General features: G+C 42.0%; 1 protein-coding gene across 1 annotated transcript in view; it reads right to left on the reverse strand.

Moving 5' to 3' along the window:
• LOC306789973 (peptidyl-glycine alpha-amidating monooxygenase-like) overlaps positions 1 to 19238 on the reverse strand; it is a gene marked incomplete at both ends in the record, with an annotated part of 36264 nt that overhangs the window by 1174 nt on the left and 15852 nt on the right. The window contains 10 exons of the mRNA XM_079286080.1: positions 3684 to 3743; positions 4265 to 4513; positions 6580 to 6630; positions 6868 to 6964; positions 10144 to 10259; positions 12909 to 13112; positions 13726 to 13936; positions 14268 to 14340; positions 14492 to 14608; positions 15360 to 15489. Coding sequence (XP_079142206.1) covers positions 3684 to 3743; positions 4265 to 4513; positions 6580 to 6630; positions 6868 to 6964; positions 10144 to 10259; positions 12909 to 13112; positions 13726 to 13936; positions 14268 to 14340; positions 14492 to 14608; positions 15360 to 15489 — 1308 coding nt within the window. The remainder of the gene's footprint in view (positions 1 to 3683; positions 3744 to 4264; positions 4514 to 6579; positions 6631 to 6867; positions 6965 to 10143; positions 10260 to 12908; positions 13113 to 13725; positions 13937 to 14267; positions 14341 to 14491; positions 14609 to 15359; positions 15490 to 19238) is intronic.

The following is a 19238-nucleotide window of genomic DNA, read 5'->3' on the forward strand; positions in this document are numbered from 1 at the left end:
TCCTTCATTAGTCCCCTTCGTTCCTGTTTGTTTCCTTGCTTACTTCACTTTATGCCATCTTACTTTCTGTCAGGGTTTTTTAACTTCCCACCCAATCTGTAACGAGAGCCGACCAGCAAACCGCCAACTTCATGCATTATCGTAGTCAGTGTCAGGACACACACACACACACACACACACACACACACACACACACACACACACACACACACACACACACACACACTCTGACTGTGTGTGTCGGGTTTGAGGGGGAGAAAGAGAGAGAGAAAGGGGGAAGAGAAGGTTTGGAAGGTGGCCAGTTGCATGCAATGCTTTTTTTTGCGTCATTGATAACTTACTCTGAACATTGCTGCGTCACTTTTTGACCCGCCTGTCCAAACCCATGAGATGTTCTAGTAAGCGCGCTCGTGTGCATGCGAGCTATGTGAGAATCTGACCGGGTGCAAAGTAGCAGAAAAACATGAAATGGAATTTCCTTGATTTGTGCATTCTCTCAATTATCAAGCAGAATAGATTTGATAATTTGTAATTAAATTACATCAATCATTTATTTAAGCATTATATAATTAGTAGGGGTGTAACGGTTCACAAAATTCACGGTTGGGATCGGTACGATACAGTGGAGCCACGGTTTGGTACAGTAGAAAACTATAAATGCCAGAGAAATGTACTTGATTTTAAAATATATTTATTCATTACAACTAACATCATGAAGTTATTCTTTGACTTTGAACAATGATGGAACTATACCTGAGTGACCCATCTTCTGGGGTGTCTTCTTAGCAACACATAAGCATAAAATACAAAAACTGCTCCTTAATGTTATGTAGTATTGTTACTTACATCTTGCTTACATCTTGAATTGTTACTTACATCTTGCAAAAGACATTTTTAATCTCAATGGGACTACCTGGTTAAATAAAGGTTTTTAAATTTTTTTTTAAATTAAAACATTTTATATTCAAAGGTATTCGGTTCGTCATGCGTACCGAACCGTGAGCCTCGTACCGAACGGTTCAATACGAATACGCGTACCGTTACACCCCTAATAATTAGTTATGTGTTTGTATATTTAGTTTCTGGCCGTAATATACGTAACACGTAATATAGTGATTGTTACTGTTCAATTTGAGATGCGATGGCCCACTTTTGTATTAAAAAACAAAATTTGCTTTGGAGTCGGGATTAAAATATATTACAAGCATTGGTTTGCTCATTTTAAAAGTATATTCAGAACAGGAATGTCAAACTCATCTTCACTCTGGGCCACATCAGCATCATGTTTCCCTCAAAGGGCCGGTTGTAACTGTCAGACGGTGTAAATGTAACTACTCCTAACATATTGGTAAATAACTGTCTCTGTATTTGATTGTTGATTCAACTGGAAAATATTGTACATGCAGTTATATAAATGTAAAAATATTTCAGCACATTTCTGTTATTATAACATAAATCATTTTAATTGAGGGCTAAGAAATCCACATTACTCTATCAAAGATCAAACTATTAAAGAAAATAACAATATGTGATGTGTGATGTATGTTGTGTGGTATGTGGTGTGATGTGTGATGTGACGTGTGACGTGATGTGTGTTGTGATGTGTGAGGGGTGTGATGTGATGTGTGTTGTGTGATGTGTGACGTGATGTGTGGTGTGATGTGTGGTGTGATGTGTGGTGATGTGTGATGTGATGTGTGATGTGATATGTGTGTTGTGATGTGTGTTGTGAGATGTGTGTTGTGATGTGTGTTGTGATGTGTGATGTGTGTTGTGATGTGTGTTGTGAGATGTGTGTTGTGATGTGTGATGTGATGTGTGTTGTGTGATGTGATGTGTGGTGTGAGATGTGTGTTGTGATGTGTGTTGTGATGTGTGATGTGATGTGTGTGTTGTGATGTGTGTTGTGAGATGTGTGGTGTGAGATGTGTGTTGTGATGTGTGTTGTGATGTGTGATGTGATATGTGTGTTGTGATGTGATATGTGTGTTGTGATGTGTGTTGTGAGATGTGTGTTGTGATGTGTGATGTGATGTGATGTGTGTTGTGATGTGTGATGTGTGTTGTAATGTGATGAGTGGTGTGATGTGTGTTGTGATGTGTGGTGTGATGTGATATGTGTGTTGTGATGTGTGTTGTGATGTGATGTGTGATGTGATGTGTGGTGTGAGATGTGTGGTGTGATGTGTGGTGTGACGTGTGATGTGATGTGTGTTGTGATGTGTGAGGGGTGTGATGTGATGTGTGTTGTGTGATGTGTGACGTGATGTGTGGTGTGATGTGTGATGTGTGGTGATGTGATGTGTGATGTGATATGTGTGTTGTGATGTGTGTTGTGATGTGTGGTGTGAGATGTGTGTTGTGATGTGATGTGTGTTGTGATGTGTGATGTGATGTGTGTTGTGTGATGTGTGATGTGATGTGTGAGATGTGTGTTGTGATGTGATGTGTGATGTGTGATGTGTGTTGTGATGTGTGTTGTGATGTGTGGTGTGATGTGTGTGGTGTGAGGTATGATGTGATGTGTGATGTGATATGTGTGTTGTGATGTGTGTTGTGATGTGTGATGTGTGATGTGTGGTGTGAGATGTGTGTTGTGATGTGTGATGTGTGTTGTGTGGTATGTGGTGTGATGTGTGATGTGACGTGTGACGTGATGTGTGATGTGTGTTGTGATGTGTGAGGGGTGTGATGTGATGTGTGATGTGTGATGTGTGGTGTGATCTGTGGTGATGTGTGATGTGATGTGTGATGTGATATGTGTGTTGTGATGTGTGTGTTGTGATGTGTGTTGTGAGATGTGTGTTGTGATGTGTGTTGTGATGTGTGATGTGTGTTGTGATGTGTGATGTGTGATGTGATGTGTGTGATGTGATGTGTGGTGTGAGATGTGTGTTGTGATGTGTGTTGTGATGTGTGATGTGATGTGATGTGATATGTGTGTTGTGATGTGTGTTGTGAGATGTGTGGTGTGAGATGTGTGTTGTGATGTGTGATGTGATGTGTGATGTGATATGTGTGTTGTGATGTGTGTTGTGAGATGTGTGTTGTGATGTGTGATGTGATGCGTGTTGTGTGATGTGATGTGATGTGTGGTGTGAGATGTGTGTTGTGATGTGTGATGTGTGTTGTGATGTGATGTGTGGTGTGATGTGTGTTGTGATGTGTGGTGTGATGTGAGATGTGTGGTGTGAGGTATGATGTGTGATGTGATATGTGTGTTGTGATGTGTGTTGTGATGTGATGTGTGATGTGATGTGTGGTGTGAGATGTGTGGTGTGATGTGTGATGTGTGGTGTGACGTGTGATGTGATGTGTGTTGTGATGTGTGAGGGGTGTGATGTGATGTGTGTTGTGTGATGTGTGACGTGATGTGTGGTGTGATGTGTGGTGATGTGATGTGTGATGTGATATGCCAGAGCAGCTTCTTGCTTAAAATCCTTTCTACAATGGGCATATTTCTATTTGCAAGTCTAACTTTTCATTCAGTTAGTAAGCGATGTGGCGAGCCGGTAACGGCCCGCGGGCCTTGATTTTGCCACATGCAATTCAGAGTATACATTTTAAAAAACAAATAGTGTAAGAATTAAGTCACAAACAAGTGTTGGGGCGATGAGATCCCTGCCCGGGTCAACGAGAGGATTAGGTAAAAGGCATTATATTTGTTATGTTAAATGACATACCTCTTATTTTTCCCAAGATCCCTCGCATAGAACTGGGTTCAGTTTTCACCTCACATGCGTCTGCAAACAAACAACATTCAATAATAAGCCGAATGCTGACCAAATATTAGTACAAAGACATCAAATTATATCGGGCATGTACTTTTTTTCTATTATTTTCCTATTTTTAGGAGAAACTTAATTAATCTTTGTTAGTTGGTTTTGCAAACAAGTCTTGCATGACTTTTAAAATGTAGGGTGCTATTTAAAATGGACGCTTGTCTGTGATCCATTATGAAATAACAATACCATAAATAAATGACAACATGTCGACAGGCTGTGGGTCTGTTGAAGAATATAACGCTGCCACTCAGACTCTAGCGAGCTGCCATCTTCGGGAAGCGCGTCTGATTCAGAGTTTCCGTGTGTTGGAAGATTTCAATGTTCCGGACTTTCTGCGAGAATACTGCCCTGCTTTCCTCAAAAGAATCATTATCTAAACTGGTATTCTAAACAAATGACTAGATGACCTCATTTGGATTTATTAAAACGATATCTATTTTGGTGTTCGTTAAGGTCAAACACTCTTGGGTCATACGTACTGTTTTTTCTCCAGCAGATGAAGAGTCCAATGGAGATGACCACCAGTAGCGGGATGAGCAGCAGGGTGGTGATAACAGCTGGGAGTACACCGGGCTCTCTGTCCGGCTTTGCTGCACTCTTCTTCTTCTCCTCTCCTGCCTTTCCCTGTGGTTGAGGCTGCAGAGACACCGTTTGCTTCTCTTGGATGGCTGCTGTCTTTGACATGTTGTGCTCCGGCCTCACCTTAGTTCGGACAAATGTCTCCATTTCTAAACAGAGAGAAATGTTGTGATTAACAGGGTTTACACGCCATGATTTCTTCTTTTTTTTAAGAAGGATAAACCACATAACAGGTGTGCATAAACCAAGAGAATACTTCTTTTGGGAGTGCTATTTTCATCACAGACACGAAATGATTTAGTTTGTTCTCTGCAGACAAAAAGCAAATCCTAATAGTTCAAATTCAAATATAAGAAAACCAGGCATGCAAACTCATCAAGGATGAAAGGGGGACAAAGACCCAAAGCCCCTTTGGGGGTCTGGGGAAAGGCATCAATGTATGCTTGAAAAGTATAAAATAAAACATTTGACCTTCACAGACTACGCTACTATTGTGATGGAATGGCCACATTAAAGTTTCTGTACTTTTTATCAACTGTAAAGGCAACCAGAGTCTAGTTCAAGTTCAAATTCTTGTCACTTTCATCGTAACATATGTGACTGCACACTGACAATCTCTACTAACATGCCAGTAGTGCAGTCACAGACAGACACCACCCTCTTGCTGGGGACTGAGTTACCCTGTTGCAAAACCTTTCTAAACTAATTATTTTAATTTGGAAGCGGCCATATTGCAGAGTGTACAAAAGCCTTTCAACATCTTTACAGAACCAAAACACCCTCCCCCTGTCCAGGTGCAACTACCCACATACACATCTACCCTCACATACATACAGCCTACTGATGTGTACTTCTACCTTCAGTCTGTCAGCAATTATTGTTTCAGTGGTAAATGGACTTGTGACCATTCAAGGCACATTCACATTCATACACTGATGGAAGGGGCTACCATGCTAGGTGCCACCTGCCCATCAGGACTATCTATTACTAACTATTCAAACACCATGGAGGTGGAGGGAGACAGGAGGATGACATCCCTGATGGACAACACCTCCCACCCCATGCGGGACGCCCTGGCAGCTCTGTGCAGCCCCTTCAGCCACCGGCTGATTCACCCCCGGTGTGAAGGAGAGGTACCGCAGGTCTTTCCTTCATATTCATATTCACATACATACATACATACACACACACACACACACACACACACACACACACACACACACACACACACACACACACACACATATATACATATATATATATATATATACATATATATACATATATATATACATATATACATATATACATATATATACATACACATATACATATATATATATATATATATATATATATATATATATACATATATACATACATATATACATACATATATACATATATATGTATATGTGGTGTGTGAAGGAGAGGTACTGCAGGTCCTTCCTTCCTGCTGCTGTCAGTCAGGCTGCACAACCAGCTGTGCTCCCAGTAGACCACACAACACTAACAACACTAACAAATCTGTGCAATAATTACACTGTGCAATAAAATAAATGAAATACTCTGTATATATAATATTTTTAGTTATATTTATTTATTGTGGGTTTTTGAACTTTTTGACTTGGTTGATACTCTTACTGTTTAGTACCTATTTATAATACTTGCTGCTCTTCTTTTCTACCATGTATCTTGGTGCACTGTCCACTTTGCTGCTGTGATCCTGTACATTTCCCAACTGCGGGACTAATAAAGGATTATCTTATCTCATCTTACCATAACAGGAGCATCTTGGAGTAAAGCATCTTGCACAAGGACACATTGACATGGACTAGCGGAGCCAGGGATCAAACCCCCGATCCTCTGATTGAAGGATGGCCATCTTACGATAACGTTACTTTGTTCATTAGAACCAAGGGAGCTTACATTTCTACTGTTCTCATCAAGAAGAGGAAAGGAGCTTGAAATGTGAGGGTGGAGTTATTTTTGGATTCTCAAAGAATAAGTCAACTTTTCATTGTGAAGAAGAGAACATAGGCGTATCCCCACATACATGAACTGATTTGGATATGACTCACGCATTTTGGATATGCGTCACATGCTGTGTGTTGCCTTGAGGTGTCAGCAAATATCAGCAGCAACAGGCTGGACCCTCAGCAGCAGCTGTGCTTTTACTTAGAACATAAAAAATGTTAAACTCAACAATACTTACCATCAAGTTCTTGAACCTCGATACCAGCTTTCTTGACAGAGCGATGTAACTCTTAGAATGAAAATGAAAAATCCAGTTGTGGATACAGGTTAATAAAACTACAAAGTCAAATTACAGGTACAGTTCATCTGCAAAGTCACAAAAAAAGGACATGATGATTTCTGCATTCTCACCAATATCTACAATAGTGAATTTCACTTAATGCAAACACACAAGTTAAGATGGATTATGCACAAGAGGACATTAAATAGTTTAGATTCATCATAGTCTTCATGAAGCTGAGCTTACTGTCAGTGGTGAACTTGAAGACTGATTTACTGCTTGCATCCCCGACAAAGACGCTACCATCCCTGGTTTCAACTATGTCGTGAGGCATTTTAAACTCCTGCAAATGAAAGACAATACAGCAAAGTTTAGGCAACAAAAATGATCACCTTTCCAAAAACCCAGTGGTCTGGGTAGAGTACATGTCTGTTCAGAAGGCAGACATGAAGTTCAGACTGGAGGTAACCCTCAGCTTACTGGATAGCTCGGTCCGATTTCCCCTCTGTTTGCATTAGGAATCTCTAATTCATACAGTATATCAATATTTGGAACTGTTTGGATTGTTATTATTCTGTTTTAAATGTATTTAGATGTCAGAAATTGCAACACCTAGAGCAAACAGACTTTGCAGGCGCTTCCAAAGTCTCCTCTGCTACTCATGCAACAAAACAAGCGACCTGATGAATAAACCTGACACCCACTAGGTGTCACCTACAGGATGGAACTGGCAACATCCAGGACAGGAGATACAAAATGACAGGAGAGTAATTCACAGAAAGGTGTTATTGTGGCAAAGTCCACAAAGACCTCAGAGGCTCAAGATACAACAAAACAGGTCGAGTTGTGGAACATTGGTGACCCAAGTGCTGGTCACAGACTGAACATCGTGTGAACTCCAGTCAGGAAGCATCTCACCTCTGCTGCAGGTCACCCCCTCTCTTTCCCCCTTTTCTTCGGCTGTACTGTAATAAAGGCAGAAGCCCAAAAATATTGACAAAACAAATTTAAAAAAAGAAGAAAGAAAAAGAAAAGGTGAGCAGTTTGGTAAATGGACTGTACTTGTATTTCTCTTTTCTAGTCTTCTGACCACTCAAAGCACTTTAACACTACATGTCATTATGTCATCAAAGCGCCGATCCTCTGATGGAAGGACGACCCTGCTCTACCACTGAGCCACAATCCTTCTTTTGTAAATAATCCTACAGCTTCTCCAGGCCTCTTCTCGGCCAACACAAATCTGGCACTATCCAGTTTGAAGCCAGATGTGGAGGAGTTCCTGTGGATCCAATGCTGTTAAGCAGACTGAAGAAAGGCTGAAGAAGACAAAAAAATCCGCAGCAGCAGTGGAGGAACGCAAGTGCCAAGAATAGGCAAGAAATGGTCCAGGCAGAACTTTGTAACCGCAAGGAAGTGAGGTGGATGCAGGAAACTAACTGCAAACTCTGTGGTGAAAAGGGAACACTGGCACACATACTGTCAGAATGCAAAACATCTATAGCTTAAGGACTGTACAGGTGATGCCATTAGGTGCTTCTGTCTAGAGCGGAACAGGCGCAAGAAGAGCCCAGAAGCCTTGAAGTTCCTTAGTTCAGGAGGGCAAGGTCAAGGGATGGCAGGCATGGTTGTTCCCCGTGGAGATCGGCTGCAGGGGCTTCCCGGCCAAATTAGCAAGGCGGTTGGTGTCATCTCTGGGTTTGGACGAAAGGAGCAAGAAACAACCAGCTCACAAGGTGGGGGAGGAGGCAGAACCAGCCTCTTGCTGGTTATGGGGTAGGAGAGAGGAGGGAAGGTGGAAGCCAGGAGCAGATGGGCAGTCACTTGGCAACCACTGCCGGCCAATCAACTATGAGAGTGTTGTAGTTAAGGGTTGAAACATCTGGTCCTGCCCGAAGGCTACGGTTACCTCACGAGGTAACCAAAGTCTTAAGCAGTCAGTGAAGATGTCATTGCAGTGAGTAATAATAATGGGAATTAGTGTGCGCAAACATCCAGTAAATGGCGTTACATTTGCATAGGTCGAGCAATAAACATGTATCGACTAAACTATGCTGAATATTTTGTGCTTCTGGCTGTTCCCATCCCACCCTATACGACTGCATACTGTAATGGTGGACTGTTTAAGGAACTAGCACAAAATATTCTTGATATTATTACAGAAAATCACCATTTCTAGTTTTATGGAGATATTACTACATATACTCAAGTACGAGATGGTGTTGCTCTGACAGATTATGATAATTTGATCCTAGATGAAAACACTGGAGAAAACCTGTGCACTGTGCACACTAGAAATGTCTGGAATGAAGAGAAAATCCACTGTTGTACATATAGATTTAGGCAATTATGGTAATGCATACGGTGTGCAGAAAACCTTACGCTTTGTATAGATGATAGAAATAATGGGAGAGCAGCTAATGCTTACAATAGTTTGTTATATTCTATGATAGGGACACCTTTTGTTGAAGTAAGGTAAGTAATTTCTTTGTACAAGAGTTTGGTTCTTCCATCTGATTCCTTTCCAACAACCACTGTATTGTTATGTGCTATTGAGTGGAAACCAATGGGACCAGTTCACCTATGCAGGTAAAGACACTGAAAATGTGTCCAAGTTGGTAACTAGGATAAAGAAAGAAAGAGGAAAATACAGCTATACACAGTTGATAAGTTGTAGTGCAACTTTGATAATATGTCAGTGAATGAGACGGACAACTCCAAAACATAATGCCTCTGGCCACAGCTATAGCCGGCACCGAGACATCAACAGAGGTAAAGCCAGTTAGATAAAGCAATGAATGAGCATGTTAAAGGTACTGCTACACTACTGTACCAATACATGTTATGCCCTTATATGTTTATTTGTTTCATAAGATATTAGAGTCCGGTGTTATCCTATAGTAACAGAGGCATCACACTTTAACTGTTGTGTAAGCTGTTTACAAATATATAGAATGCAATGGTTATGGTATGTTCTGTGATAGAACATACAAATGGACATTTAAGGTCAATGGTAATACAGCTAAAGGTCGTTTTTGGTTGCAGAAAAGAGGTGATTTACAAACTAAAGTTTGTATGTAATGGAGAAAATGCCAACTGCTTTAAATATGTGGGTTCTGGTCATAATGAATAATCAGGGCTTATCTAAGATTGCCATTGAGGAGCTGTCTAAGCAGGCCTCTAGAGCTACCTTTGCCCTCATTAGTACATTTGATTTATCTGTATAAACGAGTTAGATCTTTCTGATTTCTGGTTCGTTATACTATATGCATGGGAAGTACAGTATAAGTGGTACACCCTAAAAGTTCATGACAACCTGAAAACAATGGTATGGGGAGCTTCCTAGGTGGTAAATGAAGTAGGACAGTAGAACTGTCTACATGCTCAATGGCGCCCTTTTTCTTAGAAATGAGAAAATGTCCTGCCTTAGGGCCTGAGACCTCCGTTTTAAATCATACACATCCTTCACCAGTAGTTCAGTATAGTATCGATAGAGAAACGAGCAGAGCGTGTATGTGCCATTACCTTTTTCTCTGGGTTGAAGGTATCCAAAATATCCATGGTTGAATAATCTATCACAAAACCTCTGAGTGGAGTTGAGCGATATGGAGATTCCCCATTTACTGCAAAGATAAAGCCATCTTCATGCGCATACACACACACACACACACACACACACACACACACACACACACACACAAAATTGTAAGGCACTTGCGATTACACAATATAAAGGGAATCCTTGACTTAAAAACATTTACCGTACTAAAGCTGTAGTGCGGGACTTTCACATTTAAATGAATGTCCGGTATATTCAAGCCCTCACCAAACAAGTTAAGACAATGCTGATAAGCCCACCGCTGCCAGGGAAAGATATCTTCAGTGAATATCTAGCTGGTATGACAAACAGGGATCACGCTATACACCAGGGGTGGGCAAACTTTTTGGCTCGGGGGCCACATTGAGTTTTAAAATTTGACAGACGGGCCGGGCAAGTAGCAGATGAATGGAGTGTTTGTGTGAACTAATATAAATTACAAGTAAAAGCCATGACCTAAAAAGTAACTTGCATTTAATTTCAGTGGGAACAGTGGTCACCATTTTTAACCAGTGCGTCAATGTTTGGTTGTGGCAATTCTCAGAACAGATCTGAGGTGTTCATCAGTTAACTGGGATCTTACACGGTATTTTTTTATTGCATAAATGCATATTGTATCATGCACTTACTTAATAAGCAGTCATTTTTGACACAGAGTTTTTAGTGTACAGGTTAATGACTGTGGTCTTTTTAGCAGTTTGATTCTTTGAAGGGATCATAGAAATATTTAACTGTCACATGTAACATGATCAGAGCTCTGCTGTGTAAAGTCTTTCCTTGTCTCTCCCCCCTGTGTCACGGTGTGGGTACATCTCACTGGCGTCAGGAAACACCAGTGAGAATCAATGGTCTGCAGGATGGTGACGAGCGGTGAACAGCTGTTTGTGTGGCGTGTCTTCCGTCTCTTCCCGTTTCCTTCGCCTACATTCCCCTGGGTCCTAAGCCCCTCCCTGTACAGCTTCTTATCACCCTCTTTGCACCAACGTACATTTATAACAAATACCACGAATATTACGGTAATCACTGTTGCATATGTGTCAAACTCTATCGGTGCATCTCCGGTCTGTCTTTGTTCATCCTGCATCGCTCTGTTCTGTTCTTTAATGTAACGGGCCTGGAGCGACGGAGCCTCTCCCAGCTGTTAGCAGACAGTTGTGCTCGCGAGCAGGCTCGCGAGCTGTGCCCAGCATGCAGTTCGGCGGTGAAATTTTATAAATGTACAATTATTAGTTACAAATTGTTTATGTGTCACAGACTGTTGTGTGCTGTGGTGTTTTTCTCTGTTAAAGAGCGTTAGTTGTGGGTTGGTAATTGTTGTGTTATAAAGTTATGACCATGACTAGAGTTCCCTCTCAATACATATAAGACAAGTAGCGCTGACTTCAACAAAGAATACATTTAGCAGTTGTTTCGGCTATGCACCGGTATAATGGTGTGTGAAGAATTCATATCATACCGGAAATAAAAAAACGGTATACTGCCCAGCCCCAGTCTTTATTATAGTTTGGGCAATTTTGTAACAATATCTGACGGGCCGGATTAAAAGGCCCAACGGGCCGTATCTGGCCCGCAGGCCGTAGTTTGCCCATGCCTGCTATACAACAATGCATCCAAGTATTTCAATCATTGCTGCCTGAATTTTTCCTCAAAACAAATCTAGACCAAACTTTACATACTTGTCTGTACGATTCAAAGTGAGTCACGTTTGCCTAGATTACACCAACTGTGATCTGTCGCTACAAGAGTTGTTACCTAAACAATGCAGCATTGACTTTAAACAGACAATGCTAGCAAATTAAAAAGTACCGTTAGCCAGTATTTAGCCAGGGTTTTGGGCTCCCATTCATTAATATCAAACTCTCTCTCAAGTCCAACACACATTTGAAACCATTGCAAGTCAGAGTTGATTCACAAACCTTCAAAACAAGCACACCAGCACGTTAACTTTAGCAACTGAACCAAACATGCTAACCAATTTACCGTTATTCAACTGTTTGAAACCATTTGGGAAGAAAGCAATGTTGTGTAGGGTCATCCAACCTGCATGTGCAACCATACGACGTGCCCAACATAACCAAAATGCTTTCATCCATAAACAACCCCATGAATGTTGATATGATCCTGAACATAACTGAAATAAAAGGTGTCCAAGAAAGGATTCTGGGGTGGACACTAGAGATAAAAAACAACAACCTTTTATTCAGAGTAAAGAAAGTAAGAGAAAGATAGCACTGGCCAGAGGAAGCACACTCATTGAGACAGGGGAGAAGAGGCGCGCTCCCTGGAGACGTCATGTGTCAACAGTGTTTGTGTAATTACTCTCATTGCCAAAGGGTGACACAAAAGGTCCGCACTCCAGCTTTAAAGGCGTATTCTCGCATTTCTAGCTACGATATCCCAACTTTTACCCATAAGTATTGGCTCCAAAAACACTGGATCCTACATTTCCCATTATGCAATTCATAATATGCCTGTGTTACACCTTTCTGTTTGTGTCCAGTGATGATGTCATTGTGACTCTTTTAAACCCCTGGAAGACAATAGACAACCTTTCACAGTCCAAGAAGTCCGAACCATGAATTTAAATAGCGCCCTTTCATTTTTCATTATGACTAAAGGGAATTGAAAAGGAAAATAATGCAAGATACTATTTGTGATGAATGTCCCTGGTCAGCTTAATCAGTGAACTCACCTCCAGCAGGGCTGTAGCTGATGGCAAACACCTTCCCTCCAAACTCCTCTTTCTTTATTTCCTTGACAAACTCTCCAGTTTGGGCCATAAAGCACTGGATACGCCCATTCTCCCTGTCAGCCACACAAACTTCTTGTCTGTCAGGAAGGAACACCAGGCTGTGGGGGACCCGGAACGGTATGCGCATTTTCCTTTCTGATGAGCCTTTAGTCAGAAAAAGAAGACAATCATAATTTATGGTAGCAATACATGTAAGAGGGTGGCTCGGGGAGATCTTTCTTGGGCAATAGTGCAACTTCAACACAAAGCAATGTTATTCCATAAAAAGAGACGATGAAATCCCCTTTCCTTTGTGTGCGTATTACCGTCTCTCTATGCGTGTCAAACTGCTCTAGTTAGGTCATCGCCTGTTTGCCAGCAGTTTCATCGGCTTTGCATGGAGTTTAAGCTGAGGTGCAACTGTCATACATTACATTACATTACAGCCATTTAGCAGACGACTGCAACATTATCTATCACATTTCTACACCGTAGGCACAACTACGGGAGCAATTTTGGGGTTAAGTGTCTTGCTCAAGGACACATCGACATGCGACGGAGCCGGGGATTGAACCGCCGACCCCTCTGATTGAAAGACGGCCCTGCTATCCACTTAGCCACAGTCCCCCATACAACTTCCTTTCAGACAGAAACAGTAGCTTCTATTCTAAAAACTAAATTCATTTTGTTAACACAAGACTGAAAAGGGCCTTTGTCCAACAAGACCTGCTTCAAAACATTCAAGCGGCTTTGTGTGTTTGTAGAGTCAGATTGTTACCTGCACCCCACTGAGACAGGTATTTGCCCTCAGCTGAGAACTTCAGGATCCTGGCATTGCAGTAGCCATCAGACACAAAGACGTTCCCAGTCTCAGAGTCTACAGCCACATCAGTGGGCTGGCAAAAGTGGTTGTTGTCACTTCCTGGCGTGAAAGCCTCTCCAAGTGCCAGCAGCGCTGTGTCTCTGCCGTCGCTGCTCACTTTGAACACCTGGTGAGTGACAGAAGGGCCTCTTCATTGGTGCTGCTTCATTATGTCTTGTGAGTATTGAATATCTTCTGAATACATTAACTTCAGACCTACTGTTTACAAATGACATTTTAATGGTGTATAACAATTATTTACAAATTATTTACAAAAAACAATAATGTGTGAACAATTAGGTCACCATCTGGTCATTATTATGAATTGTTGAAGAAATATATTTCTCGACGTGGATTAGGACATCTGTCATTACCTTTTACTTTCATGTTGTAACTATATCAGCACTGTCAATCTGTTTCAATGGTTATTAAACACACTCAGTTCAGATGCACATTACCTGATGAAGAGCCACATCAGTGACCCAGTAATTATCATTCTTGTCTGTTGTTATTCCATGAGGCAAAAAAAACCTGCAACATCAGAGATATGAATCATTACCAGACAGTTTTCACTCTGGTTGTGATACAGGATGTACAACAGTACAAAACATGGCTGGTTGTCTCTGTTCATGGTTGGCACTTGCATTCATAAAAAAGAAAACTAAAGCACACTATAACTTACATATCTCTGCCCGATGCCTTCAGAATGTTGCCTTTGGCTGGGTCCACAACCAAAATAGTGGACTGCTGAATAGGTCCTTGGGACCTCTGCTGGTATCTGGCCTGGCTGTTAAAAGAGCTGGAAAGACATTTAGTTTGTAGCTCCACAGAGAAAGATTTTTACATGTCAATTTGAACTTCTTTTGGTTTGCTGTTCCTTCACTACACCCAGCTGTCATCCATGCAATATTAGCTCCATTGATAGGACCTTTCTGTATGTAGTGTCTGCCAGAGATGGATTACATGTCATCTGATGGACAACCCATTATCGACTTCAGAACATTCAACGGAGAATTGTTGTACTTCCTACAATAAAAGGTCTTGTTTGATACTTAAGATGTTCATCTATATTTGCAACACGCAATCAGACAGATTTAGTGGGGGAAAGAAAACAAGTTTTATTTTCAAACCGTGGATAGAAGGCTGCGTATAGGTCTTGCTCTATCGCTGTCTCTCACACATACATTTACTCAAATTTACTTTAACATGAACAGTTACAAATCAAAAGTTTATTGAGATTATGGGTCTCGAAATTTGGTGAACACACGTCTTTCACTCGTTTGGCTGTCGTCTGTTCTCATGCTAGCAGCTCTGCCGGGTGGCTGGACGTCCATGTCGTACTGGAGAGCAGTATTTATTTTGTGCGTTTACAGTTTTTTGTGAACTACACAATAGTTGTGAAGAATAAAATAAGCATAGATAAGAAAAGGAATGTCCTTCGTTTTCCATTCCATTATGTTTAAAACATGTATGATGATGTTTCTGTTTCAAGGACTGATAGAATCAGTTTATTAACCAAAAATGAAAATATGATAAGTGAAGCAACATACCTTGCCCCCCAGTGGTGGTCCCCTCTGTGGAAAATGACCAAGTTAGCATCTGAGTCGAGGGCAAGTCCTGACACCTGACCCAACTGGAGAGAACTTTGAGGCCACGATGAGACTTGCTCCAAATGGTAGTCTACACACACACACACACACACACACACACACACACACACACACACACACACACACAGGTTGAGGTATTGTTAACGTGGCGTCAAAGGTGATCGCTGGCATTCTGTAACTGTTAATAAAAGAGGCTCCAGTGTGCTTTGTTTTAGTGTTTACTACTGTATCTCTGGCTCAGGTTAAACCCTGAGGTGAGCATGGATAAGCACACACAAACACAATGGTGCAAAAAGTTAACCTGAATAAATATATATGACAAAAAATGGCTTACTGCCAGATTGCATATACAGCTTTACACCTAGAAAATTCAAAATGCATCTGTACAAAATTAAAATAACAGAATTCTAAATAGTTTACACATGAGGTCTAACGGACGGATTGTGCTTGAAAAAAATTTACTTGTACAGAATAAACTGCCACATTGGAAAGCTGTGTGAAAAGCTAGCTGTCATAGAGGGACGGGACACGATAATCCTTTCACATATGGTGCTCTCGGCACACATCTTCAAATATTCTCTTGGAATTCATAGTTTTACACACTCGGTGTCAAAGTGCCAGAAATAGCATCTGCATCTGTGAAGACCTTTCAATAATGTGTGAAGTTAACTGTCTAATGCTTAGCAGTTCCTCCCGTGTGAATTTGAACAGATGTGAATTAAAAATGATGGAACATATAAAAACAGGAAAAGTATTTGAGAGCTCAGAACTGTGACAGCGATCCGCGGCGCCATCTTCAAAATTGCTGTTTACCCGCAGACTCTAGCAGTTTGACAGAGCTGGACAAGTTTTTCCCAGGAGGATGGGGACAGGACTACTTGTATAGATGGTAAACAGACTTGTACTTGTACGGCGCCTTTCTAATCTTCTCATCTCAAAGCGCTTTAACACCCATTCATACATAGATGGCATGGGCTATGCAAGGTGCAAACTACCCATCAGGGAATGTGAATGCACCATCTAACCCAGGGGTGGGCAAACTTTTTGGCTCACTTTTTGGCTCTGGGCACAGACGGGCCGGGCCAGTCTGTGCCCAGCATGCAGTTCGGCGGTGAAATTTTATAAATGTACAATTATTAGTTACAAATTGTTTATGTGTCACAGACTGTTGTGTGCTGTGGTGTTTTTCTCTGTTAAAGAGCGTTAGTTGTGGGTTGGTAATTGTTGTGTTATAAAGTTATGACCATGACTAGAGTTCCCTCTCAATACATATAAGACAACTAGCGCTGACTTCAACAAAGAATACATTTAGCAGTTGTTTCGGCTATGCACCGGTATAATGGTGTGTGAAGAATTCATATCATACCGGAAATAAAAAAACGGTATACTGCCCAGCCCCAGTCTTTATTATAGTTTGGGCAATTTTGTAACAATATCTGACGGGCCGGATTAAAAGGCCCAATGGACCGTATCCGGCCCGCGGGCCGTAGTTTGCCCATGCCTGATCTAACCAGTGGTGGCTGGTCAATAGAGGGCAATGGGGCATGGCCCCACCTTGAGCCACACAAAAAAAAAATTATAATAATAATTAATTATACAAATTGTCAATATTTGTGTTTTTGAACTGTGGAATGTACCCAGTAATGTGTGTAAAATGTGATTGTGGTGGCGGGCGTGGGTGGCTCAGCTGTGGAGGGGGTGGAGTGTGGGAGTGGTTCGGGGAACGGTGCCGGGAAGGGACTTAATTAGGCGCAGCTGAAACTGATCCTGATTGTCTCACTCGCAGCTGTATTTAATCCCACAGTAGTGACGAAGGCGAGGAGGGCAGCTCGGGACGAACACAGAGTGTTAGATCCTGGGGTACTTCTGGCCCGATACGGGGCTACTTACTGACTCAGCTCTTTATTAAAAGATTGTCGAGCTGGTGTTCTGGCGAGGGAACTCGCCTGGCTCCGCTAACTGCCGTTACTCCCAACGTCTACCCTGCTTCCTCCGGTCAGAGCGCGCTCGGCCGAGAGACCAGTCCTGGCCCCGGGCGCTCTTACCAGTCGCGTCGGTTATGGCAGCTTCCCTCTTATGGATCCGTGCTCTTGGTAAATGCCAGGTTAGGTTTTAACGGCTAGGATTACTTCTTGCTAAAACCGTAAGGGATTGTTAAGTGGATTCGGTCTCTAGGATAACCTTTCAGAACTCAGTTGTTAGACATACAATGGCTTTAACTTTTTACTACTCGAGCAAATGAATGCACTTGAGAAATTTACTTTAAATGCAGATTAGATATTTATTGCAGGTTATATTTGGTTAGTTTGCAAGGGTTAAAGCTACAGCTCACATAAAATGTCACTACACTTGATTCGTTACGTTAATTTTCTTCTCTGATTATACTCATTAGTTTTAGTTGCCGAGACGGCTCGGTTGGAGCTGGATGTTCAATGGTGCGATGAAAAGGTTATTTTGGAGTTGTTAGGAGCGAAGGTCTGGCCAGACCCTCGGTCCTCCTGCTCTGCAGCGGAGTCCGTTCAACAGTCCTCAAAACTCAGTACAAAGTCTTTCTCGGGCTGCTGGGTCTTCTCCGTTGTCCAGATGTTGAGAGTCGAGCAGTGGGGAGAGGAAAACCTCCGTCTTTAAATCTTATTGTCCACGAACAGCGGTCTTCTTTCCGTGAACAGAGACGAAGTCCTCAATACATCAGTTGCGATCGTCCGTATCTTCCCTCGGTGCTCTTGGACGGCACCCGTGTTGAAATCCCAGTGTGCTGCCTGCAAATGTCTCCTTTTATTTCTCATTCGGGCTGTATCAGCCCGAATGATACATACATACATACATAAAATACATGATCTCATCCCCCCTCCCTCTGGAGAGGGCGTTGGGTTCTTGAACAAGTCCGGACAAGTCCAGGCTTCCTGCCTCTATGACTCATCTCTTGCAACAGTCTCCTCCTAACTCCACCCATAACATCAGCCTCTGATTTCTGCAAGTCATTCTGACTAGTACTTTTATCGCAAGTCATTCTGACTATTCATTTCTATCTCAGCTCCTGGTTAAACAGAACATTTGTTAAACACTTATTACAATTGTTAAATCACTCTATGCATTTAAACATTCGTTACATATTGATTAAACATTTCGTTATATAATTCATACACTTTATCTTTTGATTACACTTTATTCTGAGTATATGCTTTGTGCTCTTATATCCTGACTCTCCCTTGAATGTGTCAACATGTTACCGAGGCAGCTCTGAGGGGTCAACTCTTCTTGACAAGAGTTATGCTGAGACGGACAGCACGGAAAACTCCCGCGGCATGTGCTCGGAGGCAAGGCAAGAGAGCACAAGGCCGAGCCCAGTTAGGGTGTAGGACAATAAAAACCATTTGAACCAGTCATTCCACAGTGTGCTGGCGTCATTGTGCTCCCCAGACCCACCGGGTAGCAGAGAACCTGCTACAGTGATATCTGCGCAAAATATATGCTTTTCCTGCTCGTGCTCTCCGCCTGTGTGCACGACACTCTGAGAACGTGCAGCTAGGGGGGCCTAATCGTTTTGGCCCAAAAGAGGTGGGTCTATGAAGCAGTTTAGCCAATTGCTGATTAAAGATATAAATGAGTGACATACAATTTAGCCAATCAGCGCCCTCGAATAGATTTAGAGTGGGGCCAAAACGATCTGGCCCCCCTCGCTGCGCATTCTCGTCAGGAGAAGTCTCTACAGGCGAGCACTCCTCCTCCAAGACCCGTTTGAGAGGAGAACTTTGGCAGAGATTCTGCAGCCAAAGAGCTGATATCAGATCAGCCTGACCTCACAATCAGACAGCAGAC

Source organism: Melanostigma gelatinosum (genome assembly GCF_949748355.1).
Source record: "Melanostigma gelatinosum genome assembly, chromosome: 16".
Lineage (NCBI taxonomy): Eukaryota > Metazoa > Chordata > Actinopteri > Perciformes > Zoarcidae > Melanostigma > Melanostigma gelatinosum.